The sequence below is a fragment of the Chionomys nivalis genome, chromosome 9 (genome assembly GCF_950005125.1).
Source record: "Chionomys nivalis chromosome 9, mChiNiv1.1, whole genome shotgun sequence".
Taxonomy (NCBI): Eukaryota; Metazoa; Chordata; class Mammalia; order Rodentia; family Cricetidae; genus Chionomys; species Chionomys nivalis.
The window spans coordinates 20,850,048-20,876,390 of NC_080094.1; the positions used below are offsets into that span (position 1 = coordinate 20,850,048).

At 42.4% G+C, this 26,343-nt stretch overlaps 1 protein-coding gene across 1 annotated transcript in view; it reads left to right on the top strand.

Moving 5' to 3' along the window:
- The window catches only part of Mroh8 (maestro heat like repeat family member 8), an 83,521-nt gene extending 59,353 nt beyond the window's left edge, over positions 1–24,168 (top strand). The window contains exons 13-24 of the mRNA XM_057780334.1: positions 3,492–3,627; positions 6,342–6,532; positions 8,071–8,205; positions 8,813–8,927; positions 9,233–9,373; positions 10,848–11,012; positions 11,875–12,030; positions 14,854–14,976; positions 16,609–16,708; positions 18,225–18,290; positions 22,190–22,363; positions 23,854–24,168. Coding sequence (XP_057636317.1) covers positions 3,492–3,627; positions 6,342–6,532; positions 8,071–8,205; positions 8,813–8,927; positions 9,233–9,373; positions 10,848–11,012; positions 11,875–12,030; positions 14,854–14,976; positions 16,609–16,708; positions 18,225–18,290; positions 22,190–22,341 — 1,480 coding nt within the window. The 3' untranslated portion in view covers positions 22,342–22,363; positions 23,854–24,168. The remainder of the gene's footprint in view (positions 1–3,491; positions 3,628–6,341; positions 6,533–8,070; positions 8,206–8,812; positions 8,928–9,232; positions 9,374–10,847; positions 11,013–11,874; positions 12,031–14,853; positions 14,977–16,608; positions 16,709–18,224; positions 18,291–22,189; positions 22,364–23,853) is intronic.
- The last annotated feature ends 2,175 nt before the right edge of the window (positions 24,169–26,343 follow it).

Genomic DNA, 26,343 nt, shown 5'->3' on the forward strand with positions numbered 1-26,343 from the left:
CATATGTGTGACAGTGTCCTGACTTATTTGGAATTCTGTCCCGGCACGTCACAAGAGCAGTCAGGCTGTTTCTTTCTGTTCACAAGGGAGATAGTATGTGTTTCAAGGGATGCCTCCTCCAGTCTTCTAGAACAGTAATTAAACATTGTGAGAACTAATGCATCAGATCCTCCCATGAAGCAAGGTCTCTTCCAAGCCCCCACCTATAGGTTAGTCAAGATTCTAATTGGAAGTGGCAGAGACGGTGCTCAAACACGCATAAGGAATCATAGGCCTGAGGTGCTTGAAAGTCTCTCGAGGTGCGTCCTTTGTTTTCTTAGAGCTCCTTCCATCTCTTCCCTTTGGTGGACTGGCATACTGCTTGCAAAGTTGGTAGCTTTATTCATAGTATTTCTTATCGCTTTGTTAAAACACACGGCAGAGTGGCTCAGTGTGTGGTAACAAGAAAGGTAAGTGGAGCAGTTGTTCACACTGTGGAGAACCAGTAAACAGAGCAAGGCCAGAATCAGGGTGGACATAACTTCAAAGCCCTTCCACTAGTGACCTGCTTTCTTTGTTTTTCTTTTCTTTTCTTTTTTTGTTCTTTTTGAGACAGGGTTTCTCTGTGTAGCCTTGACTGTCCTGGAACTCTATTTGTGGACCAGGCTGGCCTTGAACTCACAGAGATCTGCCTGCCTCTGCCTCCTGAGTGCCGGAGTTAAAGGTGAGCAATATCACCATCCAGCTTGTGACCTACTTTCTGCCAGCTGGGTCCCATCTCCAAAAGTACTGATTCTTGGGGCTGGCAAGATGGCTCAGAGGATAAGAGCACTGGCTGCTCTTCCAGAGGTCCTGAGTTCTGTTCCCAGCAACCACATGGTGGCTCATAACCATCTGTAATGAGATCTGGTGCTCTCTTCTGGCCCACAGGGATATATGCAGGCAGAAAATTGTATATAAAATAAATAAATTTAAAAAAAAGTAGTGATTCTTAACCTTCCTAATGCTGAGATCTTGAATTTAATTCCTCATGTTGTGGTAACCCCCCAAACATAAAATTATTTTCATTGATACTCCATAACTTTAATTTTGCTACTGCTATGACTCATAGTGTAAATCTCTGTGTTTTCCTACGGTCTTAGGCAACACCTGTGAAAGGGTCAAATCCCCAAAGAGTTGTGACCCACAGATTGAGAACCACTGAAAAGCTGCCCTGATTTCTTGGGCCTTCTGCCTCACATCTCCTGAACTTCTTGTATATTTTTATTTTATTTATTTATTTTAGTTTTATAAGACAGGGTCTCATTATAAAGCATTGGTTGTTCCAAATCTTACTATGTAGGTCAGGCTAGCCTTTAACTCTCAGAAATCCACCTGCCTCTATCTCCTCAGCACTGGGATTAAAGGTGTGTACTACCACACATGCTCTCTCTCTCTCTCTCTCTCTCTCTCTCTCTCTCTCTCTCTCTCTCTCTCTCACACACACACACACACACACACATTTTATTATTGTGTGTGTGTGAGTGTGTGTGCTCAGGTGGGTGGAAGCTAGTCATGGCTGTAGTGGAGGTTAGACTACAATGTGTGTGAGTTAGTCTTCTTCATCCGCTATGTGGGTCCTGGAGTTCAGACTTTGGTGGTCATGCTTGGCTGTGGTGCTTTCGCCTGCTGCACCATGTCATCAACACAGTGTTTAAACAAACTCTATAGATGATTTGCTTCCTACCAAAATCTGAGAGTCACTGACTGTGTTCTTTCCAATCCGAAGCACACTTAGAATGTGCAGCAAATTAAGCATTCCAGTTAGAGTTTCTCAGGCATTGCCTCAGAATCACAGCAAACCAAGGAATGGCTAACATCCTTCCTGGCACATGTTCATCTCATCACCTGATTCCACTCTCTGCCGTGAACCTTTTACAGAGTACCATGTACCTTTCAAGCCTCCTTCTCTTCAGGCTTTCTTGGGATCCTCTTGCTTTTTTTATTCTCAGATTTGAATTACTAAATTAGAGGCTGGTGTGATGGCTCATACCTGCAGTCCCAGCAATCAGGAGGCTGAGTCAGGAGGATTACCAAAAGTTGGAGGCTAGCCTAGTCTACCTTGTTCCTTTCAGGACAGTCTTAGCTACAGAGTGAAAGCTGTCTAGAAACAAGAACAACAAAAAGGCAGTATTACTAAGGCAGAGAATGATTGTTGGGATCGTGTCTGAGAGTCTCAGTGTTCAGAGTGATTTGGGAAGACGGGAGTTTTGTTTTGAGACTAAAATTTAATATTTTTCTTAGGCTGGACTTAGCTGTAACGTCAAATTTATAGTATTTTTGAGAAATTGCTACATATTATTTTAAGATATAAGTAGGATCAGAGGTTAATTTTTAGGTGTTGACCTTCTTCACACATGAGGATCATAGACTACATGGGATAATGTGTCTTTGAATGTGTTCTGTGGACCTGGCATTGTGCCAAGCTCTGAGGCCTCCAGATATGATCCCTTCCTTCAGAGGAGCACACACAGAGCACTGACCAGTGTGGGATACTGAGGAAACCTGTCTCAAGAAGAAATGTAAACGTTATAGGAACTCTGCTGAGAAGCTTCAGGAAACTTGCAGAAGAGATGCCGCTGGGTCTTCTCTTGAGGGGAGGTGATAGGCCAGAGAGCAGGGGAAAAGGCCTCTGACTTCAGGAAATGGTGTGGACCTCTAGGGTAATCAGTCCGTGGTTCATTTGGCAAAGGTGAATGGTAAGAAGTAGCTAGCGTGTGACTGTGGGTCTTTTTGTATTCTTTTGTTTTGGTTTGGTTTTTTGAGACAAGATTTCTCTGTGTAGCTTTGGAGCCTGTCCTGGAACTATCTGTAGCCTAGGCCGGCCTTGAACTCCCAGAGATCCTCCTGCCTCTGCCTCCCAAGTGCTGGGATTAAAGGTGTGCGCCACCACTGCCTGACTTTCGTATGCCTGTGTGTCTTAATTAAGATTTTATTGCTGTGAAGAGACACCATGACCACGGCAACTCTTATAAAGAAAACATTTAATTGAGGGTGACTCATTTACAGTTTCAGAGGTTCAGTCCATCATGATCATGAAGGGGAGCATGGCAGAGTGCAGGCAGACATGGTGGTGCTGCCTACATCTTGCAATCAACAGGAAGTTGACTGATGTCACACTAAGTGAAACTTGAGACCACAAAGCCCACCCCCACAGTGATATACTTCTGCCAACAGGGCCACAACTCCTAATAGAACCACTCCCTTTGGGGGCCATTTTCTTTCAGACCACCACATCGTGTGATACAAAAGCAGAGGTTTAGACTAGTTTAGGAATGGCTGTAGGTCAAGGCAGGCAGTGGAAGCTCAGCTACTGCTACACTGTCAGGCAGTATGTATTGATACCTGAAGAACCAAGCAGAGGAATGCCTCTCACAGGAAGACTGAATTCCAAAATGACTCTAAGAAAGTTGCCATCCTGGGAGGCCTGTGATAAACCCTTCTCATGATGCTTGCTATTCTGGGATTTCTAGGCACCTGGCTGAATTGTGGAGAACCCTGAACATAGAACTGTCTAAAACGACCTGGGTCCTCTGGAGGCTCATGAGAAAGCTGCAGAAATGCCATGATGTGACCACCCACGAGAAGATGGCCTATGTGGCTGTTGCTGTAAGCCATTGCTCTGCCCCTATGTCAGCTCAGAATGCTCCCCGAGGAGGACTCCCTCATCCAGAAGGCCATCTTTTTGTTCTCTTTTGAAGTTTGTGTCTAGCATTCATCTGTAAATCCATGAAATCTTTCATTGACTCTGACCTGGAGAGAGCTGGAGCGTGTGACAGTGTGATACAGTGTGACCATTCCTACTTCTAGCCTTAAAAACTACCTAAAGTAACCCAAACTTGTGAAAAAAGTTTAAAAATATAATAATATATAAGGTAGAAAACAATGGCCCTTTAATTAAGGTTTAGAAAGCTTTCTATCTAAAGAATGTTTCGGGTCTTGTAAGCAATATATATTTTAGGACTTACGGGTCATACATAGTCTTTGCCACACAATCTTTGGATTTAAAAAAAAAAGAAAGACTAAACCCAAGACAATGTTTTGTGCCTGTCATCCCAGCTACTCAGAAGCCTGAGGTAGGAACATCATTTGAGCTCAAGAGTCTAGGCAACAATTTTTTCAAAAGGAAAAACAACAAAACCTAACACTTATACAGACAAAAAAGAAAGGAAGGAAGAAATAGAGAAAGAAAACCATTCTTAGCTCATAATTTGTTTCATCTCCCTAATGAAATTTCTAGAAATACCTGTGCATGTGTATTTGATGTTTTCCCACCCAATTTTCCTTTGAAAACAGCACTTTTTTTTTTTTTGAATTTTCGAGACAGGGTTTCTCTGTAGTTTTTTGGTTCCTGTCCTGGAACTAGCTCTTGTAGACCAAGCTGGCCTCGAACTCACAGAGATCCGCCTGCCTCTGCCTCCCGAGTGCTGGGATTAAAGGCGTGCACCACTACCGCCCGGCTCAGCACTTTCTTTTAAAAAAAAAATAATTTTATTTAACTTTATTTCATGTGAGTTGGTGTAAAGGTGTCAGGTTCCCTGGGACTGGAGTTACAGACAATTGTGAGCTGCCATGTGGGTGCTGGGAATTGAACCCAGATCCTCTGAAAGAGGAGCCAGTCCTCTTAACCTCCGAGCTATCTCTCCAGCCCCTGAAAAAAACAGCACTTTTAAAACCCCAGTGGAACCATGTGGATTGTCATATGTGCCTTTTTTTTCGCAGGAATGATTTTTTTCTGCAGAATGCCGGGCGGTGGTAGCACACGCCTTTAATCCCAGCACTCGGGAGGCAGAGGCAGGCGGATCTCTGTGAGTTCGAGACCAGCCTGGTCTACAAGAGTTAGTTCCAGGACAGGCTCTAAAACCACAGAGAAACCCTGTCTCAAAAAAAGCCAAAAAAACCCCAAGAATAAATAAATAAATAAATAAATAAATAAATAAATAAATAAATAAATAAAGCAGCCTTATGCTCACTGCCAGACTGTCCAGACAGTACAGAGGGCTGCTGCAGACCTCTGGCCTTGGCCATGCAGAGACTGCTTCCTATTGGTACATATGCTTTTAGTTTTTGTTTTGTTTTTTTGGTTTTTCGAGACAGGGTTTCTCTGTAGCTACAGAGCCTGTCCTGGAACTAGCTCTTGTAGACCAGGCTGGCCTCGAACTCACAAAGATCCGCCTGTCTCTGCCTCCCGAGTGCTGGGATTAAAGGCGTGCGCCACCTCCCGGCTTGCTTTTAGTTTTTGAGACAGCATCTCAGGTAGGTCCAGGCTGACCTTGAACTAGTGATATAATGAAGGATGACTTTGAACCTACTTTGGCTCCCCAAAATGCTGGGATTCCTTTCCCACCTGGCCTTCTGGCAGGCTCTGCTTCTCTCCTCATCCCCACCCCTCCTACTTTTAAGTTCCTCTTTGTCTAGTCCAAGCTACTGTCATAGTATTTTAAACTTCCAAATTGCTTTCAGTATTTCTAATTTGCTATTGTCTTTTATTCTCTTTTCTTATGAATGTGTGCTTTTTAAAAATTAAAAAATTAAGTGGGCTGTGAATGTTGCATGCCTTTAATCCTAGCACTCAGGAGGCAGAGGCAGGCGGATCTCTATAAATTTGAGGCCAGCCTGGTCTACAGAGTGAGTTCCAGGACAGCCAGTACTGTTACACAGAGAAACCCTGTCTCAAAAAAAATCTAAAATGTTATGTTAGTGTAGTTTTAGAAGTTAGGGCAAATACATATATATTTCAGTCACACAAAGCAGATTGTGATACAGGAGGTATGAGAAGGATTTCACACTCTCATTTTCAACCAGCTCCCCATGATGCAGCATTGCAGTGGGCGCACCTCGAGCAGCAGGCCTTTACATTTGTCTTACTGAAGGATGAGAGCATTTTATTAACACATTAATACAAAAATAGATACTTTTCTGAATTGTTATTTGTTATCTAATATGACAGATTGTATTGTGGTTTTGTTTTATTGTTTTTAGTTGTATCTAATAAAGTGTACTAATAGCTTCCAGTTATTATTTTTGGATGTCAGGTCTGCTCACTGGACACACACATACACATACTTCCCCCTCTCTGTGTGTGTATGTGTATGCGTGACTATGTATAATATGTGTGTGGTGCTAGGGATTGAAGCAAGGGTCTACCACTTGCTAAGTATGTACTCCACTCTGAGCATGCCCCAGCTCACTTCCAATGGTCCCTTTACTCCTATTCTCCCTTTTATACAATTACCATTGCCGTTCTGTCTGTGGACTAGTCATGACACAGAGCAGTAGAACCAACAGGCTCTCAGTTCTTCCCTGTGCCTTTTCTACCACAGGCAACAGATGCCCTTTATGAGGTGCTTATGGGAAACAAGCTGCGAGAAGCTGCATTTCGACTCTTTCCTCAGCTTTTGATGACTCTGCTCATCCAGATTCACCACAGCATCGGCCTCACCATGTCTGATGTCAGCATCCCAAGTGGCCTGTATGCAGGACAGGAAATACCAACGGAGGTCACACCTTTGTGGTATTGCTCATTGTGATTTCGTTGATCTGAACACTTACAGAGTCCTGGGCACTGGAGTAGATACAAGGATAGATGTGGTCCTAACCGTGCGTGAACACTGGTCCACAATCCTTACAGTAAAATGCTGAAGATTCCTCTGGCTTTTATTTGCTGCTTTTAGTTTTCTTGGTACCAGTGTTTCACTATCTAGGTGCCTGGCAGATAATATATGATATTGTGCTGTCCCTTCCTTGACAGAGCAAATAGAGACAAAATCAGTAAACCAGCCTCCCAAACTGGATTGATCCAGTGAAACAATTCCTTATTTCTGGGATATTGCTTGGAGAGGTTTTTCAGTTCCTCAGTAAGGTCTTGGTAGACATTTCTAGCGCTGCTGACACACAGATATTTAGGGAGGAAATACCATCCCATGGGATTTTAGGGCCAGGCTAAGTGTCAGTTTGTCCCAGGTGTAGTTCTCATGCATCTGTTTAATGAGCTGCCGCCCTGGACCAGTGCACGGTTCTGTGTCTTGGTTTCCTCTTCTGTAACTGAGGAGACTGGAGCGGGCTATCTCCGGGAACCTTTCCAGCTCTACCATGCTCTTGAAGCTGTGTCTGGAAGAGCTTTCTTAAGAAGTACTTTGTAAGTTGCGCTGGTAAATTTTATGGGGAAGTATAAATTGCATCTTTTTTCTTTCTCTTTTTGAATCTCAGCCTCGTGTCCTGCAAGTCAGCCTCAAACTCACTTTGTAGTTTAGGTTGACCTTGAACTACTGATTCCTAGCTCCTAAACGCTGGAGGTCCAGGCATGTCCCACCATGTCTGGTTTCTGAAGTGATGGTGATCAAACCAGAGCTTAGAGCATGCTAGGCAGATGTTCTACCAACTGAGCCAAATACCTAGCCTTAAATTTTACCTCAAATTTTTTTTTTTTTTTTGGTTTTTCGAGACAGGGTTTCTCTGTGGCTTTGGAGCCTGTCCTGGAACTAGCTCTTGTAGACCAGGCTGGTCTTGAACTCACAGAGATCCACCTGCCTCTGCCTCCCAAGTGCTGGGATTAAAGGCGTGCGCCACCACCGCCCGGCCTCCTCAATTTTTTTTTAAATCAATGGATTAGGCTGGAGAGATGATTTAGAGGTTAAGGGCACTTGCTGGTCTTGTAGAGGATCCAGGTTCATTTCTACATGACAGCTCATAACCGTCTGTAACTCCAGTTCTAGAGAATCAAACACCCTCTCTTCTGACCTCCATGGGCACTGCACGTGGTGCACAGAAATGCAGGCTAACTCATACTCAGAAAATTAATCTTTTTTTAATGCAATGGATATCCATTTAGCATCCCAAATCAGTTCTGAATCATAGATCTCCTGCCAAACTCCTTGAGAAAGAAAATCAAGTTAAATTTCTTTATGCTGAGAATGTATATGGAAGGCCTTTCTGGATATGGAAGCATCTTTAAGAACTCTAGAAAGGGATGGATTACAGTCCAGCCACTGGCCTATCCCAGTGACTAGCAGGCCTATTCTCTCCATCCATGCTTGTTTTTGCTCAACTTAGCTTCGCCATACAAGCTACAAAGACTCTCCTCCTCAGAACATTGTGCTGGCAGGAATTCAGCATCATGGAAAAGAATGATGGATGGACCCTTCTGAGGGGAGAATGCCATCTTCAGGGAGTATTCCTGCTTGCCAAGTAAGACTTCCCTATTCTAATGTATTCATTCTCTCCAGAAAGCAGAATTGTTGTGTTTTCTCCTTAAAAAAAAAAAAAAAGCTGGGCGGTGGTGGCGCACGCCTTTAATCCCAGCACTTGGGAGGCAGAGGTAAGCGGATCTCTGTGAGTTTGAGACCAGCCTGGTCTACAGAGCTAGTTCCAGGAAAGGCTCCAAAGCTACAGAGAAACCCTGTCTCGAAAAACCAAAAAAAAAAAAAGAAAAAAAAAAAAAAAAGAAAAAACCCACAGTAACTAAAACCGTAACAGAATATACAATAGCTGTAAATTTTTTTGAAGCTGGGTCTCGCTGTGTCCCTGGCCTGGAACTCTTCCTCTCTTTAGACCAGGCTGGCCTCAAACTCACAGAAGTTCTCCTTCCTCTGCCTCCTAAGTGTTGATATTAAAGGTGTGCACCATCAGGCCTTGCTATAGTATCTATAAATTAACCAGGACAAAAATTTAAAAGTCTTGGCCCTGGCATGCTTCCTGAATACCTAAAGCAGGGTTAAAGGTTTTGGAGGGCTGACCCTGGGAAATGCTGTCTGGGTGGGCATATGTCTGAGTTCTCTGTTGGTCTCTTTTACAGTGCCTTGCTGGAAAGAAGCCACCTCTTTGCGTGTAAGACCATGTACTTGTTGGTCCCTTTGATTAACCGAGGGAATGATAAACACAAGCTCACATCTGCGGGCTTTTTTGTGGAGGTAATAGTCTTGCAGGTACTGGATTCAGGAAGCCCAGAAAGCAGTAGAACCTCTTTCCTAAACTGTATTCAACTCAGGGACAGGCTGGGGTCCATTCTGTGTATGCTACAGATGCTTTCTTTAGATTCAAGCCTTTGGAAATCCTTTCTCTCACCATTTGTCAGCATTCCTGTGTTCCTGCTCCCAGCGTTACTCTGTACTGCATGCAGCAGCTGGTGATTTCAAAGGAAAATGATGTATACATTGAAGTTGGTGGGAAGGTAGCTCCCGTCAAGAAAAAAGAGTTCCAAGGTCATTTCTTTCAGCTCCTAAGGAGTCCAGTGGCCAGGAGATTGCCCAGGTTATACTCCACTGTCCGCCTGAAAAACTGGCTGTGTGATGAGAATAAGCTCTTCAAGATGCTTGCGCTGAGGGGACTACGCAACCTTGTCAGACACCGAGAGATGGTAAAGGGACCTTTGACCATTGATAAATAGATAGTAGAGACATAATAATAAGTAGAAACAGAAATAGAACAACCCCAAAAATACCCAAGAAACTCAGGAAGGAGGAACTGGAAGTGCTGGGGCAGGAGTGAATGGGGGAAGACCTTTCTCACTGTACATCCATCTATAGCGTTCTAATTTTATACCTAGAAGTTATGTGGAAACTATTAAAATTAAATAACATTGAAATTCCAAGTCACAAATATAATACTTCGAAACGTGCATTTTGTGAGGGAGGTGCACTTATTGTTACAACTCAGTGGAAAATATTCAGCTGCCTGCTTGATGCCTTACACCATGCTGTCTTGTGGAGTACTTGGATACTACAGGATATTTATCATCAAGACAAAGATCACCGTCATTCATAATGAAAGTCCTCTGCATGTCTCGTTAGAAAACTATGCTTCAGCTGGGCTGTGGTGGCATATGACTTTAATCAAAGCACTCAGGAAGTAGAGGCAGGAGGATCTCTGTGAGTTGGAGGCTAGGCCTGGTCTAGAGAACTAGTTCCAGGACAGCCAAGTCTACACAAAGAAACCCTGTCTCAAAAAAACAAACCAAACAAACAAAAAACAAAAAAAGAAAGAAAGAGAACTATGCCTCAGTCAGAAGTAACCCTGAGGCTTTAATTTTGCCACCTGAGATGTATTTATTTTATATAAAAATACATACATATATGGAACAAAAATGACAAATACTAGTATATGCTAACTCTGGCTAATTGGATGCATGAACATTTGTTTATTGCATTGTATGTATATATATATAATAACATACATACATAATTTATTTATCTAAAAAATTATCTTTTCTCATTTTACATACCAATCTCTGTTCCTACTCCCTGCTCTCCTCCCACTTCCTCCACCTTCCCCGTCTCACCCCCATCCTACCTCCCATCCACTCCTCTGGTCCTGCCTCAAAGCAATGTGCTAGACTTTGTTGACTCCCCTTGGGAAGAATATATATTTTTTAAAACACATGTTTTAAAATCCTGAGATTGCTTCCTTGTAGGAGTTTAGAATGGGGAGGGCTTTTAAGGATCCTCAGTCAAACCCTGCTGATCCTGCCAACTAGTTTTTCAAGCCTATATTTGAATAACTTCCATGCTGGAAAGCTCACTGTGGCCTGAGCTGGCCATTCCACTTTTTTTCTGTGTTGGAAAAGCTTTTCCTTAAAGTAAAGCTGAGGGTATACCCCCTGGCCCTTCCCCACCTGGACCCCTCTGTTTATGAAGCAATTCACAGCAGCTCCTTCCCCTCTATATACCAGGCATGCCAATAGTAAAGAGATAGTTCTTATGCCCTCTCTACCATTAGAGTTACCAGAAAACCACCACAAGCACCGGGTTACTTAAGTCAGTGTGGGATCCTTCCATTTAGAAATAGATAATGTGCTATGGGAGAAGAGGTCATGGCTGCTTTTGGACACACAGAGAGAAGACATCAAAAGTGTGGTACCGTGCATCTTAGATAGCTTACATGAGTCCGATGAGAGGATCGTTTTGTTGGCCATCCAGATACTCATGCAGCTTGTCAAGACACTAGACTCTACCACCTTGGCTTCCATGATGAAGATCCTGTTCTCCTTATTTGGTGATGTAAGACAATGAGAGAAAAGATTCTTCCCTAGTGGGTGGGCACCTACCAGCTGGTAGATTTTGAGACTATAATAAGGTCATTTTATTTTACCCTCATAATGGAATTTTTCTCATTTATAGAGACCCTTTAGATCTTCTTCTTCAAGACCCTTCCAGATAATCTGTGATGTCCCTCTTTTTGGACTGATGTTATTAGTTTTTCAAACTTAAAAAATCTTGAGATACAGCAGGGTGGTGTTGGCACATGCCTTTAATACCCGTACTTGGGAGGCAGAAGCAGGCAAATCTCAGAGTTCAAGGCCAGCCTGGTCCAGGATGACCAGGGCTACACAGAGAAACCCTGTTTCAAAACAAAACAAAACAACCTAAAATCTGAGGCATACAGATTTACCAAGGCTTTACCTTGCTCTGTGGATGGGGGAAAAGTTGTGTAGGACGAGGAACAGTAAGAAATGGGTCACAAGAGAAAAAGAGAAAGAAATGGGTCAAAATGTTGAACTGTACTTATATCCTTGTCCCAAATCACAAAGATTTTTCTAAAAGAAACACATAAAGCACATTGACCTGCATCCTTAGTATATGCTAGTTAGGGTTTTGAATTTTAGCAAAAAAGCGTGTGAGTGATTAATACCAGGATTGAATCCAAGCATTTTCAGCAGCAGGTGGAACTACCTATTTGTTGCTTGTACAGTTCAGAAACAAGAGTATCAAACACAGGTCTTGCTATCTCCCTATATAGTTGATATTTCCACGCAGCTAGATAGCTCCATGTTGAGACTGATGTGCCAGACTCCCCAGAGTTCCTATAAACTAGTATGAGCATGTTCAGTGAGCTGTTTCCTTGTGAATCCTCCATTCTTAGGTGAGACATGGCATCCATCGTTTCTCCATGACTCTCTTTGGAGCCTCTGTAAAGGCTGTGAAATACACAGATAAGAAGTGTGTGGAGAACCACGTCCTGGAAAGCTTGGTCCCACTACTGCTGTTTTCTCAGGATGACAATGACGAGATAGCTAAGGTAATGCCAGTCTCTTTTCAGCCATCAACAACTGAGTTCAGATCTAACTCTGCAAATAGTGTTTATCTCCTCGAGGACACAGACTGCAGTCACATTCTTATTCCTTATGTCCTCTGCCACAAAACTACATTTCAGTCATTTTTCTGAGCAAATTACGGAAAATCAAACTCTTAGTTTCTGTGTAGCAAAATAAGGTATTTGTGGGGAGAAACTGTGTATTATCACCTTGTAGCCTAGCACAGAGCACGAAATATAACGCTCAACTCAACAAACTCCGTGTTAATGACAAATGTGTTCTTTTCTTTCAATGACTACCCCATGGCCTGGAGACATGGAATGTGTTGGAGTTAAGTTAGAGAGTAACCTCTCTGGACCAACTGGAAACTTAATTTCTCCTAAGCCTTCCAAGGGTTTTGCTGTAAGAATTGTGGTTTTTCATTTAAGCCACCTAGCATTAACTGTGTCTGTTCAGACTGGGCATAATGGCATATATTTGTAATCGCAGCTATTTGGGAGGCTAAAGCAGGAGGCTTTCAAGTTCAAGGCCAGTGTGGATAACCTAAAAGAGTAAGGCTGGCAAGATGGCTCAGTAGGTAAAGGTACTTGCTGCCAAGCCCGACTGGAAAGAGAGGAACTGATTCCTGCAAACACACGTGGAGACAGGGAGATAGATAGATAGATAGATAGATAGATAGATAGATAGATAGATAGACAGACAGACAGATAGATGATAGATGTAATTAAAATTTTTAAATAAAAATGGAGTGAAAGGGCTGGAAATGTAGCTAAGTGGTAGAGTGCTTGCCTATCCCATGTGAGATCCTGGATTCAACCCCCAGTACAGTAACACACACACACACACAGTATAAGCTTACTCAGTCCATCATGCTAACTATGATCACCGGTTCTATCATTCCAGAGAGGAAAATTTAGACCACAAGGATTCTGAAAGCATTCTGGAGCTCTGTCTTTGTGTTTCCCCATACAGAAATGAAAGTCAAAATTAAAAACTTAGAAACAGCCAGAGGTGGTGGTGGACACCTTTAGTTCCAGTACTTGGGAGCTGAGGTAGGCAGATCTCTGTGAGTTTGAGGCCAGCCTGGTCTATTGACCAAGTTCCAGGACAGCCAGGGCTACATAGTGAGACCCTGTCTTGGGGGAGGGGAGAGAAGAAAAGCTTAGAAACAGGAAGTAAGATCTATGTGGGCCCTCATACCTTGTGTGAAAAGGTCTATAGCTCTGTAGCTTTAGATTAGAAACACTTCAGATGTCTGTACGTATAGCTCAGACGTTGTCAACCAGCTGATGGGGAAACATATCTTTGGGGCTCACATGCAGGTGGTACATTGATACCTCCCCCCAATCTGCCATCTTTTGGCAATCAGAAAAGGCCTGGAGCCACCAAGGCTCTGAGTTTACTTTCCTGCAAACTTGAATAACTTCTAGCTAAGTCAAGTTCTTCAGAGAAGAGTCTGAGCAAAGAGGTGAGTGTTAGACTGGGTTAGGACAGAACCAAAGAAATGAAACAAGTAAGTCATGCACCTGTTCCCAGCTGAAGCCCCCAAGAACTGTCATCCAAACTTTAGTCATTCCTGAAGGAAGGAATTCCTTCCCTTCCTTTCCCTCACCTCTCTTTTGTGGTTTTTGTTTTGGGATACGGTCTGTAGTAGCTCAAGCTGATCTTAAACTCACTTAAAATCAAGCCAAGGCTTGATCCTGGATGGATCTGATTATTCTGCCTGTTTCCTAAGTGCTGGGACTATAGGTGTGTGCCATCAATGTCTGGCTCATCTGTGTGAATGTGATTGTGTGTATGTGTGTGTGTGTGTGTATGTGTGTGTTTAAGACAGTCTCACCATGTAGGCCAACCTGGCCTTGAACTTGCTGTCCTCTTTCCCTTTGCCTTCCAAGTGCTGGGATTATAGTTGTGCACCACCACATCGAGTTTATTTTTCATGTTTTAAACTTTATGTTATGTATTTCCATAAACCTCTCAACATATTTGCTTAGAATTGTATTTATGATATTTTATTATAAGAGTGTAGATCATTTCTTTTCAGTGTTATGTGGAATTACATCATTTAATCTAAAATTTACCCCATTCTCCTATTTCAGACACTTAGACAGTGTTTGGTTTTCATGGTTATAATTCTGCAACCAGCATTTTAGTGTATGCATGTGAGAATTTCTGAAGGGTGTAAAACCCTAGCGTGGGTATTTGGGTTAGATACTGCATGTCTACAAATTGCTACACAAAGAAGCTGAACTAATTCTTATCAATCCCAAAGGGTTTGGTTTTTGTTGTTGCTTTTGTTTGGAGACAAAGTGTCATGTGTAACCCTAGATGTCCTGGAACTGGCTATGTAGACCAGGCTGGCCTCTAACTCAGAGATGTGCCCACTTGTCTTATCTCCTAAGTGTTGTGATTAAAGACACACACCATCTTAAAAGGATATTTATGGCCCAAATATCTAGTGGACCGAGCGTGACAGCTAGAGAAGAATCCCACTTGCGCAATGGAATCCTGTCTAGATGGGCTACGTGATGTGTATCTTATCTGCGTACCATATCTGCTAGTTCTCACTCTAAAGAGACCACTGGTTTCCACATCCTTGTTGGCACCTTGCAAGCTTATGAGTCCTTTAGGGTCTTTAGAAGGAAGGCAAAATACCACCAATTCATTCCCTTTCCTCACCTCACTCAGAGTAATTCTGAAATTATTGGCTTTTCACATTAGACTTTGGTGTCAGTTTTCCTGAAGAAAGTTTACCTCAGGTAAAAACTGTCTGAAAATGCTGACCTGTTATACTCTTCCTCCCACAGGAGAGTAGACGAGTCCTGACTCTGTGTGCCCAGTTCCTGAAATGGAAGCTGCCCCGGGAAGTGTACTGCAAAGATCCCTTATACATCAAACCGAATGAAGTTAGAAGGATCTGCAAATTCTTTGTATGTGAGAAGTAGGGACTCTGCTTCCTCTGTTAGCTTTTAGTGGAGACACATGACATGCGGGAGACATTTCCCACCTATCCCTTCACAGCAGCAGTTACGCTCCATGTTCAAGAGGTAGATCTCTTTTCTATAGTTCTGAATAGTCACAAACACACGCTTTTATGTGTATGTGCACACACATTGAGTGTGCCACAGTGTGCAAGTGGAGGTCAATGGACAACTTTCAGGAGTCAGTCCTTGCCTTCCACCTGTGAGGGAGGGGCTTTCATTCCTGCTGATGTGAGTCTCCCTCTCCGTCTCCCATCTCACTGGAGGAATGCTGCAATTACACACCTGGCTTTTGTTATTTGGGTTCCAGGGATCAAACTTGAGTGCACAGCAAGCACTTTTACCCACTGGGCCATTTCACCAACCAACAAATTTACTACTAACACATTTCTTCACATATGCAAAAAGCTGGTGGTACAAGGTGTGGTGGCACATACCTGTAATAAGGTCACTCAGGAGGCTGTCTGAGTGAGTTTGAGGGCAAGCTGAGCTATAGAGGAAGACCTTGTTTCATAATAGTAATAACAAAGTGACCGATAAACTAGAGAGCCCCACTAATTGCATCAGAAGCTATAAGGTCAGACTGATGGTATATAGTAAACAATTTTTACTTGGGCTAGGCTTGGTGGTGCACACTTTAATCCCAGTACTCAGAATGTGGAGGCAGATGGATTTCTGCAAGTTCAAGCCAAGCTGTTCCAGAGTAGCCAGAGCTATATAATGAAACTTTGTTGAAGTAACAACAACAAATGTCCACATGAGATGAATTAAAATAATTATGCATTGTCTTCACGTCTCTAGCCCTTTGCTTGATATAGTGGATTATCTTATTTTGCATTAGAGCATTAGTCCCTAAGTACGGACTGCTGTAGTATGTGGCCTTATAAGAAGAAGCAGCACCTTGCTCAGCCTAGATGTAGTAGTGAGGGCCTTGGACCTTCCCCAAAGCAATGTGCCTCACCCTCTCTGAGGAGTGGATGGGGGTGGGAGGGGGAAGCTAGAGGGAATGGGAGGAGGGGAGGGAGTGGGAACTGGGATTGGTATGTAAAATGAAAAAAGATAGTTTTTTTTTTAAAAAAATAAAAAACATAAAATAAGAAGAGGGCAGCATGTCACTAGCCCTGAGACCCAGATGCCAACTTCTTTTTACAAACCCAGCAGAGCCTGTATGATCCAGGGTAGCTTTAGAAGGGCCATGCATACTTTTCTAGAAACTGATTGTAGTAGAACCACCTGGATCCCATATTGACCTTCTAAGAAACTAAAATAGAAACTCCAAGTGGAAACTAATATGTGCCAGGAAAAGACGCCTGCAAGTACTTAGAGCTGGGCTGATTAGGCAGGAAGAGCCGGTAGGGAAGTTAAAGCTCAAGGTGGCATTTAGAGGGGAGAAGACAGAGGTGCAGAGAAGCCAGGGTGACTTTAAAGGTGTCATGGGCAGTGTGCGCAAGTGGGTATTCTGAGGAGTTAACTACTGGGGCTTCTATCATGGCAAAGCAGTCACTGTGACGTTCACTGTAGCAATTCAGGAACTGCTGTACTCACCTGCTACTTTGTTATATACTCTTCCCATCAACTTAGGGAGAAAAAAGCAAGGGGAAAATAAACATCCTAGACCAAACCCTAATGTATTCCAGGGATCCAAAACTTCCCATCAGAAGAACAGCTGTCTTGTTTATAGGTAAAAGAAAACCCTTTCATTTGTATAGCTACCTTATCCCTTCCTATGTTATGTCCAGTGTCCTGTCTTTTCTTTAAATAGAATGTATTGCAATCATATTCACCCCATAACCCTCTTATCCCTCACCCATTCCCATTGATTCCCTTCTTCCCAAATAGTCTCTCTCCTACTTTCATGTCTTGTATTTTCGTGACTCAATGAATTTACTTAGAGTTACCATAGGAGCATGGGTAAAGGGCTATTTACAGGAGCCTGGGTAACTTACAAGTGACTACCCCTGAGGAAAATGTTTCTTCCTTCACGTTGCTCCTTCCAGCAACCATTACCTGCCTGTAGGTCATCAGGGAGGTCTATAAACCCCTTTCCCCAGGAATCTTTGTAACTGCCTAGAAATCCTCAAGGGTATGTGGGGACTCCTAAGTCCTTGGTGACAGAACGTCACTGGGCCCAGTACTGTGCAGGCCATGACAGCTGCTATGAGCTCGTGAGTGTAATGTCTAGAAGATATTCTACAACACACCTGTTCCTTCCACTCATGCATCCCTTCAGCCCCCTCTTCTACAGTGTTACCTGAGCCCAGGGCTGGGAGACAGATGTCTCAGGGCTGACACCCCATAGTCTCTTATTTGCTGCACTCTGACCCTGAGTTGCTTCAATAACTGATGCCTACTAAAAAAACCTCTGACCAAAGCTGACAGCACCACTAATCTATGAGTATAAGTATACCTAAGTATTTATCAGACAATTTGATGGTCACAATAATCCATCTAGCAAAGCAAAACTGTTATCTTCTCTGCTAGGGCCTGACCTCCCCAGCCACAAACTTCAAACCAGACTTATAGTATCAGGCATGATCTGTGTGTAGATGACCTTGAAATTACTTTCAAGGAAGAAAGATCCATGTTATTGACAAATAACTATAAGGCAATCTAGAATTTATTTTAATATTTAAAACTATTTATTTATTCTCTGTGTGTGTGTATGTGTGCATGCAGGTGACGTGGTGGATATGCGGAGGTCAGAGAGCTTGTGGGAGTCAGCTCTCCTCCACTGCGTGGTTCTGGGAATTGAACTCAGGTTTTCAGGTTCATGAGCAAGCATATTAGCCCTTTAAGCCATCTTGCTGGCTCTTGTTCCTTATTATTATTTATTTTTTGAAACAGGTTTTCGCTGTGTAGCTCTGGCTGGTCTGAAACCCATATGTAGATAGACCAGGCTAACACTGAACTCAGCGATCCATCTGCCTCTGCCTCCAGAGTGCTGGGATTAAAGGTGTGTGTCACTACCACTCGGCTCTGCGTAGCTTTTGAGATAGTTCCATTGTGTACTCAAGGCTCCCTTGGAACTCATGGCAGTTCTCATGCCTGAGCTTCCCAAGTGCTGGGATTACAGGTGTGAGCCAGAATGCCTGGCTGGAGTTTATTTGTTTTTAATATGCCTTATTAACAAAAAGCTAATTCTGCCATCTGCTTAGATTATTAAATAATAAAAATAAGATTTACCATCTTGTGTTTAGGGATCTTATCAAAGTATGTGGATCCCAGTGAGCTCAAGATGAAGGGTACTGACTGGATAGAGAATGGTAAGTAATGACATTGCTTGGATGTTGAGTTCACTGTTTTGGAAGGTATCTGGTTCTGTGACTACGGGCAGCCTCTGTAGCATAGCTGAGTCTGGCATCCAAAACTCTTGGCTTATGCAGCAGTAAAAGCACAAGTGACTATAATTCAATTAAATTTTGGTCTCATCTAAATCTAAGACCCCTTAGGAAGGATATGATCCTATCTGTCTGGAAACAGCTTTACTGACTGTTTAAGGGGAATCCTAAATTTTGTCAGAAAGTAAAACCTCATCTTTTTAGAAATCTGTCTTAACAGATTATGGTGATGTCTCACGTGAACCTCGGAGACTGTCTAAGCAGCTGTGCTATAGAGTGTAGGACTTTGCACGGGGATGCTTTATAGCCATCTAAGGCAACCATCAGAACTGTTTTTAGAACTGTCAGTGGGTGAAACTTTCTGTAACTGTACAGCTCTGCAGACTGAGCTCAAAGAGCTCTCATGCCCATTTAAGAATAGTTGTGTAGGAGACATAGTTTAATGGTAGGATGTTTGTGTAATATGTGCAGATGTAGCTTGGCATTAGGGTTCAATCCCTAGCACTGGAGGGAAAGGTAGTTGGGAAAGGTAAAGAAATGAAAATGCACATCCTCAATCCAAAAATCACTACTTTCATAACCAAATTAAAAATCTAAACAATTTGCTTTTTTAATTAAAACATTTTTATTTATGTAGTACGTGTATGGAGGTAAGAGGACAAACTGCAAGAGTGACTCTTTTCCTCAGCCATGAGGTCGTGGGGATAGAACTCAGCTCGTCAGGCTTGGTGGCAAGTGCCTTTACCCACGCACATTTCTTTCTTTCCTTCCTTCCTTCCTTCCTTCCTTCCTTCCTTCCTTCCTTCCTTCCTTCCTTCCTTCCTTTCTCCTCCTTCTTTTTTTTTTCTGAGATGGAGTTTCTATGTGTAGTCCTAGCTGTCCTGGAACTTACTCTGTAGACCAGGCTAGCCTCAAACTCACAGAGATCTGCTTGCCACTGCCTGATTGGTGTAATTAAAAGTGCGTGCCACCATCGCCCAGCTTCCACTAAGTCATCCTGCAGGACCCAATTTGCTACTTTTAAAAACACAGTAATTATTGAAACAGGTAGGGAATAAAACTTATATAAGGAAGACAATGCTGATTTTCCTACTATTTAGTTTATGTGTAGGAGTGTTTTTCCTGAATATATGTGTGTGTATCATGTGCATACCTGGTGCTTGCCACTGTCAGAAGGGGGCATAAAGATGCCCTGGAATTGGAGTTGTACAAGGTTATAAACCATGTGGGTGCTGGGAACTGAATCCAAGTCTTTGGCAGGAGCAGCAAGTACTCTTCACCACAGAGCCATCTCTATCCCCATCCATCACCTCCTTCTCACTGACTTCTGCCATTTCTTATAGATATTAAGACATTCTAAAACAACAACAGCAGCAACAAAAATCAGCCAACCTTGATGGTGCACACCGTAATCCCAGTACTTGGGAGACTGGGGAGAAAGAGTGTGAGTTTGAGGCCAGACTGGACTACATAATAAAAAAAGAAGAAAAGAAAGCCATGTAAATTATAGTATGGAGTAGGATACTGTGTGACTGACTTTTATTTCTTACCTAAAACACTTGGGGAACAAAAGTTATATTTCCACAAAGAGTAACTCAGATAATAATGAGATATTATTTCATAATACAAGAAATACCCCTAAACTCAGGAGGTAGAGGCAGGATCATGAGTTCAAGGTCATACCAAGACCCTGTCTTAAAAGAAAAAAAGTTTTTGGATCACAATGTTCCATTTGAACAAGAACAGTATTAAAGCAAAACAGTGTATAGAAAAAAAGATCATGAAGACATACTTTTTGTTTGTTTGTTTCTAGACAAGGTTTCTCTGTGTAGCTCTGGCTGTCCTGGAACTTGATCAGTAGACCAGGCCTCGATCTCAGAGTTGTCTCCTGAGTGTTGGGATTAAAAGACATACTTTCTAAATAAAAGAAATTATCCATAGGTTGTAGAATCATACCCACTTGAGCGGTGGTGGCACACATCTTTAATCCCAGCACTCAGGAGGCAGAGGCAGGCAGATCTCTGTGAGTTCGAGACCAGCCTGGTCTATAAGAGCTAGTTCCAGGACAGGCTCCAAAGCTACAGAGAAACCCTGTTTCAAACAACAACAACAAACAAACAAAAGAATCATACCCACTTGAGTTCTTCTGGTACTTACATGTCTTATCTAAGTGTTCTATATAACAAACTTGTACTTCTTTTGTAATAGGAAAATATAAAAGCTTAAATTTTAAACTGGGCATGGCAGTTTGTGTCTGATATCTCAGCTACATGGTAGGCTTAGGCAGAAGAATGGCCATTCAAGTTCAGCCTGGGCAATATAGGGAGAACCTGTCTCAAAAACAAAACAAAACAAGCCATTAAAAATTGAAAAATCCGGGCTGGAGAAATGGCTCAGTGGTTTAGAGCACTGCCTGCTCTTCCGAGGGTCCTGAGTTCAATTCCCAGCAACCACATGGTGGCTCACAACCATCTGTGATGAGGTCTGGTGTCCTCTTCTGGCCTGCGGACATACACACAGACAGAGTATTGTATACATAATAAATAAACATTTAAAAAAAATTGAAAAATCCCTCAACCTAAGAATGGATAAGGAAAATGTGGTACATTTACACAGTGGAGTACTACACTGCATAAAAAAGTAACGACATCTTGAATTTTGCAGGAAAATGGATGGAGCTAGAAAATATTATTTTGAGTGAGGTAACCCAAACATAGAAAGACAATTATCACATGTACTCACTCATAGGTGGTTTTTAAACATAAAGCAAAAAAAGCCACAATCCCAGAGAATTTAGACAACAGTGAGGACACTAAAAGAGACTTACAGAGATCTAATCTACATAGGAAGTAGAAAATAGAAAAAGACAAGATCTCCTGAGTAAATTGGGAGCATGGGGACCTTGGGGGAGGGTTGAAGGGGGGAGGGGAGAGGCAGGGAGGGGAGCAGAGAAAAATGTAGAGCTCAATAAATATCAATAAAAATTTTTTTTTAAAAAAATTGAAAAATATGCCAGGTGGAAGGGGTACATGCCTTTAATCCCAGCACTAGGGAGGCAGAGGCAAGCCCATCTCTGTGAGTTTAAGGCCAGCCTGGTCTACAAGAGCTAGTTCCAGTATAGCCAAGGGTACATAGAGAAACCCTGCCTCAAAAACAAAGCAAGCAAGCAAACAAACAACAAAACACTAAGACAAAAAAAATGCAAAATACTAGCTAGGCACAGTGGCATATGCCTTTAATCCTGGCACTTGAGAGGCAGAGGTAGGTAGATCTTTAAGAGTTTGAGGCCAGCCTATTCTACATAGTAGGTTCTAGGACAGCCAGAGGTACATAGTAAGACCCTGTCTCTAAGGAAAAAAAAAAGGCTGGGCAATGGTGGTGCAAGCCTTTAGACAGGAGGCAAATCGAGTGGGCCTCTCTGAGTTCAAGGCCAACCTGGTTTACAGAGCAAGTTCCAGGACAGGCTCCAAAGCTACCGAGAAACTGTCTCAAAAAAAATAAAGAAAGGGAAGAAAGAAGAAAAATACTACAAGGGAATAATGATTTAAGAGAGTTAACATTAGACAGAACTTGGCAGGCTCAGATAATTTTATTTTAGGCATACTACTTGAAATATAGCTATTGCAAAAAGAACGAAATACTTAGCAATTCAGAAAACAGTGGGTTTTACAGGTCAAAATTGGAATCAATTCACCAATGGACAGACTTTCAGACAGCTTCGGGAAAAGTTACCTTTTTATCTCAGCTACTGTGGTTTGTTGGCTACCTGATATCTAGACCTTATTCGTTTCTAGAACCCTCCAGTCTTGTTTTCTTCCATGTAGACCTGAGAGAACTGTTACAAGACCCTGAGCCCTCTTTGCGCATCATCGCCTCCCAGGCACTGTTCCGAATCCAGAGAGTAGGGAGTCAGCCAGAAGAAGCCCAGAAAACAGTCTGCAGGTTGAGGAAGCTCTTCAGCTGTCTTTATACTTAAAATGTAAAACACATGACCGCAGGTAAGAGCGAATCCTTCCAGAAACCACAGAAGTGACATACTCCATTTTCTTTCTTTTTTCAAATGTTACCATATTTCAGATGTATCTATGAATGTGTGTAGTGTGGAGGTCAGAGGACAACTTGTGGGAGTTGGTTCTTTCCCCAGTGGGCATCCCAAGGATCAAACATAGGCTGTTAGGCTTTGTAGCAAATATGTTTACCCATTAAGTTGATCTTGCCAGTCTATATTCCGTTTTTCTTTCAGACTGAGACAACCCTACTATGAAGTTACTATGCACTTAGTTACCTCCAACATTATCCCCACTTAAAAAACATCGTAGTAGTTAAAATATATCAGGGAGTTAAGTTCTTGGTTTAAATTTTCAGATATAGTAAAAACTGTCATGAGTTTGAGTCATGTAGACATCCACAAAGTTTAAGTGCTGCTCACTGCTTTAGAGAGACAGAGGGCGGGGTGGGGCTGTTGGGGGGATATTCCAGGGCCAGGCACACAAATCAATGAAAGATTAGGTGTGTGCATGCTCAACAGGTGAGAGGTCCTGGGTTCGGTGCACAAAAACAAACAGGTCATGCGTGTAACCCCAGCACTTGGGAGGCTGACGCAGGAGAATCAGGTATTTAAGATCATTCTTGAGTTTGAGACCAGTCTCCACTTCATGCAAGTCTGTTATATTCTATCAAAAAACAAGACTTGGGGGCTGGAGAGATGGCTCAGTGGTTAAGAGCACTGATTGCTCTTCCAGAGGTCCTGAGTTCAATTCCCAGCAACCACGTGGTGGCTCACAACCACCTATAATGAGATCTGGTGCCTTCTTCTGGCCTACAGGCAGGATACTGTATAAATAAATAAATCTTAAAAAAAAAAAAAAAAAAAAAAACAAGATTTATGCAGCCACCTTTAATCCCAGCTCTCAGGAGGCAGAGACAGGCACATCACTGAGAGTTCCAGGCCAGCCTGGTCTATATAGCAAATTCCCTGGCCAGCCAATGCTACATAATAAAACTTTGTATGAAAACAAAACAATCCTTAAGTATTGGCGGTGGTGGCGCACGCCTTTAATCCCAGCACTCGGGAGGCAGAAGCAGGCGGATCTCTGTGAGTTCGAGACCAGCCTGGTCTACAAGAGCTAGTTCCAGGACAGGCTTCAAAAACACAGAGAAACCCTGTCTCGAAAAACCAAAAAAAAAAAAAAAAAAAAACTGCAAGAAATGCTAAACATACATTTAAATTACATTCACCCCTCATATTCTCCTTGACTCCTGTAGTATGAATTCTAATTGTTCTTTGTTTGTTTTTGTTTTTTTGAGACAGAGTTTCTCTGTGTAGCCTTGGCTGTCCTGGAACTAGCTCTTGTAGACCAGGCTGGCATTGAACTCACAGAGATCTTCCTGCCCCTGCCTCCCTAGTGCTGGGATTAAAGGCGTGCACCACCACTGCCCAGCTCCTTTTCAATTCTTTATTCACTTCATTATTATCTTTGTTTTGCAGATGGAGAAACTGAGGAAACAAACATGAAATTAAGTTGCTCTGGGTCACACAACTAGTAAAGGGCAAAGCCAGGATAATCCAAGTATTCTGCCTCCTACCCCACATCCTGGGTCAGTCTGCTGTGTTCGTCGACATCTGCTCTTTCTTACAGATGGGAATAAACACAGATCTGCTCTATAGTTCATCTCAGTTGCTGAATTTGTGCTCCCAAAAACCCTCATGTAACCAAGTACGTTTGTAGTGACACTGAACCTCCAGTGTTTAATCAAATTCCAGGACTGACCTCTTATTTCCTAAAGATAGCATGCTGTACATTTTGATCACAGAGAACATCTATCCATCCTGTACTGTAAAGATAATGGAGTTCTATAAAAACTGATGGTTTTCTTGAAACTTTTTTTCAGTGCTTGGTTTGAGTTCATGCACTCTTCCATTCTCAGGGTGGAAAGAGACCTGTAGGGATGAAAAGATACTCATTTCTAAATTTTCACTGAAAAAGTGAGAGAACAAGCCAGGCTTCGCATCTTCTGCCTCTATCCCAGCACTTGTGAGGCAGAGGTGAGAGAACTGTCACAAGCTCAAGGTTATCCTGATCTATATAACAAATTCCAGGCCAGGCAGAGCAAGACTCTGTTACAGAAGGAGTAAATGAATTCCCTTTTCTTTTTTTTTTTTTTTGGTTTTTCGAGACAGGGGTTCTCTGTGGTTTTGGAGCCTGTCCTGGAACTAGCTCTTGTAGACCAGGCTGGTCTTGAACTCACAGAGATCCGCCTGCCTCTGCCTCCCAAGTGCTGGGATTAAAGGCGTGCACCACCACTGCCCGGCTATGAATTCCCTTTTCAAATCCAAAAAAGCAAAGGGACTGTGATTACAGAGGCTAAGCTGAGGATGTAGTTTGGATCTCTAGCCAGAACAAGACTGAATGGCCCCTTTCTTTCTCATATTTTGCACTGTAGTTGTTTTCCCTCCAGGTAGATTTTATTTTTTGACTAATGCCACCAACAGGTGGTCTCAAGCATAAAAACACTTATTTATATTTGTTAGTTAAAATTCATTGAAGTACATACTGAGAGACATGGGACTGCTGGTTACTGAACCACCTCAGAACCTGGAACTTTTATAAGTGCCTAATAGTGATAATACTAATAAGTCTGTTAAATCCAAGTAGCTTTATTATTTTTATATAAAGCTATCCTTAGAAATGGGTTAGTGGTTTTTATTGATTTTTCTAAAAAAAATGTATGAAACAAAGGATCTAGGCTTTAATTTTGTCATATGTTGAAAAAAACTGAAAACAGTACGTTATTTTAATACTACATATTAAAATATATTGTTCATTTTCTATTACTGATACACTCATGCCTTTATTATTTTTGATTCTCACTTTTTTAGTAACTGCTTTGCTTTCCTGCCCTTCACTGGGACACCTATTTCATAAGAGCTTCTTGTGGGGCATTATGGCTTACTCTACTCAAGATCAGCCTGGGCTGTGTTAGACCCTGCCTCAAAAACAAGTAGGGGCTGGAGATAGGACTCCACAGTTAGCTTGGCTTTGTGTACCCCTGTTGGTCAGTTCACAACCACCTGTAACTCCAGCTCCTGGGGATCCCTCTTCTGGCCTCTGTGAGTGTGTGTGTGTGTGTGTCTGCATGCACACATGAGCAACTAAGTCTTTTACAAAATTTTTTCTCTCATTTTAAAAGACTATTATACAAATAAAAAACAGGGCTGGGGATGGGAAGGAGCTCTCAGGTAACAGCCCAGCAAGAGAAAATATGCTAGGTAAAATTATAAGCTAGGTTTATCTGTCCTTTCTACCCCACCCCCACCCCAACTTGGCTCTGTGCTTCTCCATCTCTTTTGTGGGGATGGACCTGAGGCACTTATTACTATGTGTAAATGATCAAAATTGCAAGGCTTAATGAAGTTACAGTCCCAGAACATGACTCTGAAGCCCAAATCATGAAAGTTTACAGAGTGTTAAGTATTACTGAACAGAACAGAGAAGGAAGTAAGAGAGTAAGGGCAGGGAATGGAGACTTTCTTTTATACCTGAGTCCATATCTCTCATGCTTTTTCTTTCTTTTCTTTTTTAAAAATTTTTTAAAATATTTATTTATTTTTTATTATGTTTATAGTATTCTGTCTGTGTGTATGCCTGCAGGCCAGAAGAGGGCACCAGACCTCATTACAGATGGTTGTGAGCCACCATGTGGTTGCTGGGAATTGAACTCATGACCTTTGGTAGAGCAGGCAATGCTCTTAACTGCTGAGCCATCTCTCCAGCCCTTTTTTTTTTTTTTTGTGTGTGTGTGTGTGTGTGTGTGTGTGTGTGTCTCAAATCTATAGATGAAAGTTTCCTCAAGAGCATAGGAAAATGACAAAACAAAAGAGAGGGGTGGTCAAAAATGTCTTGGCACACACCTTTAATCCCAGCACTCAGTAGGCAGAAGCAGGCAGATTTCTGTGAGTTCGAGGCCTACCTGAGCT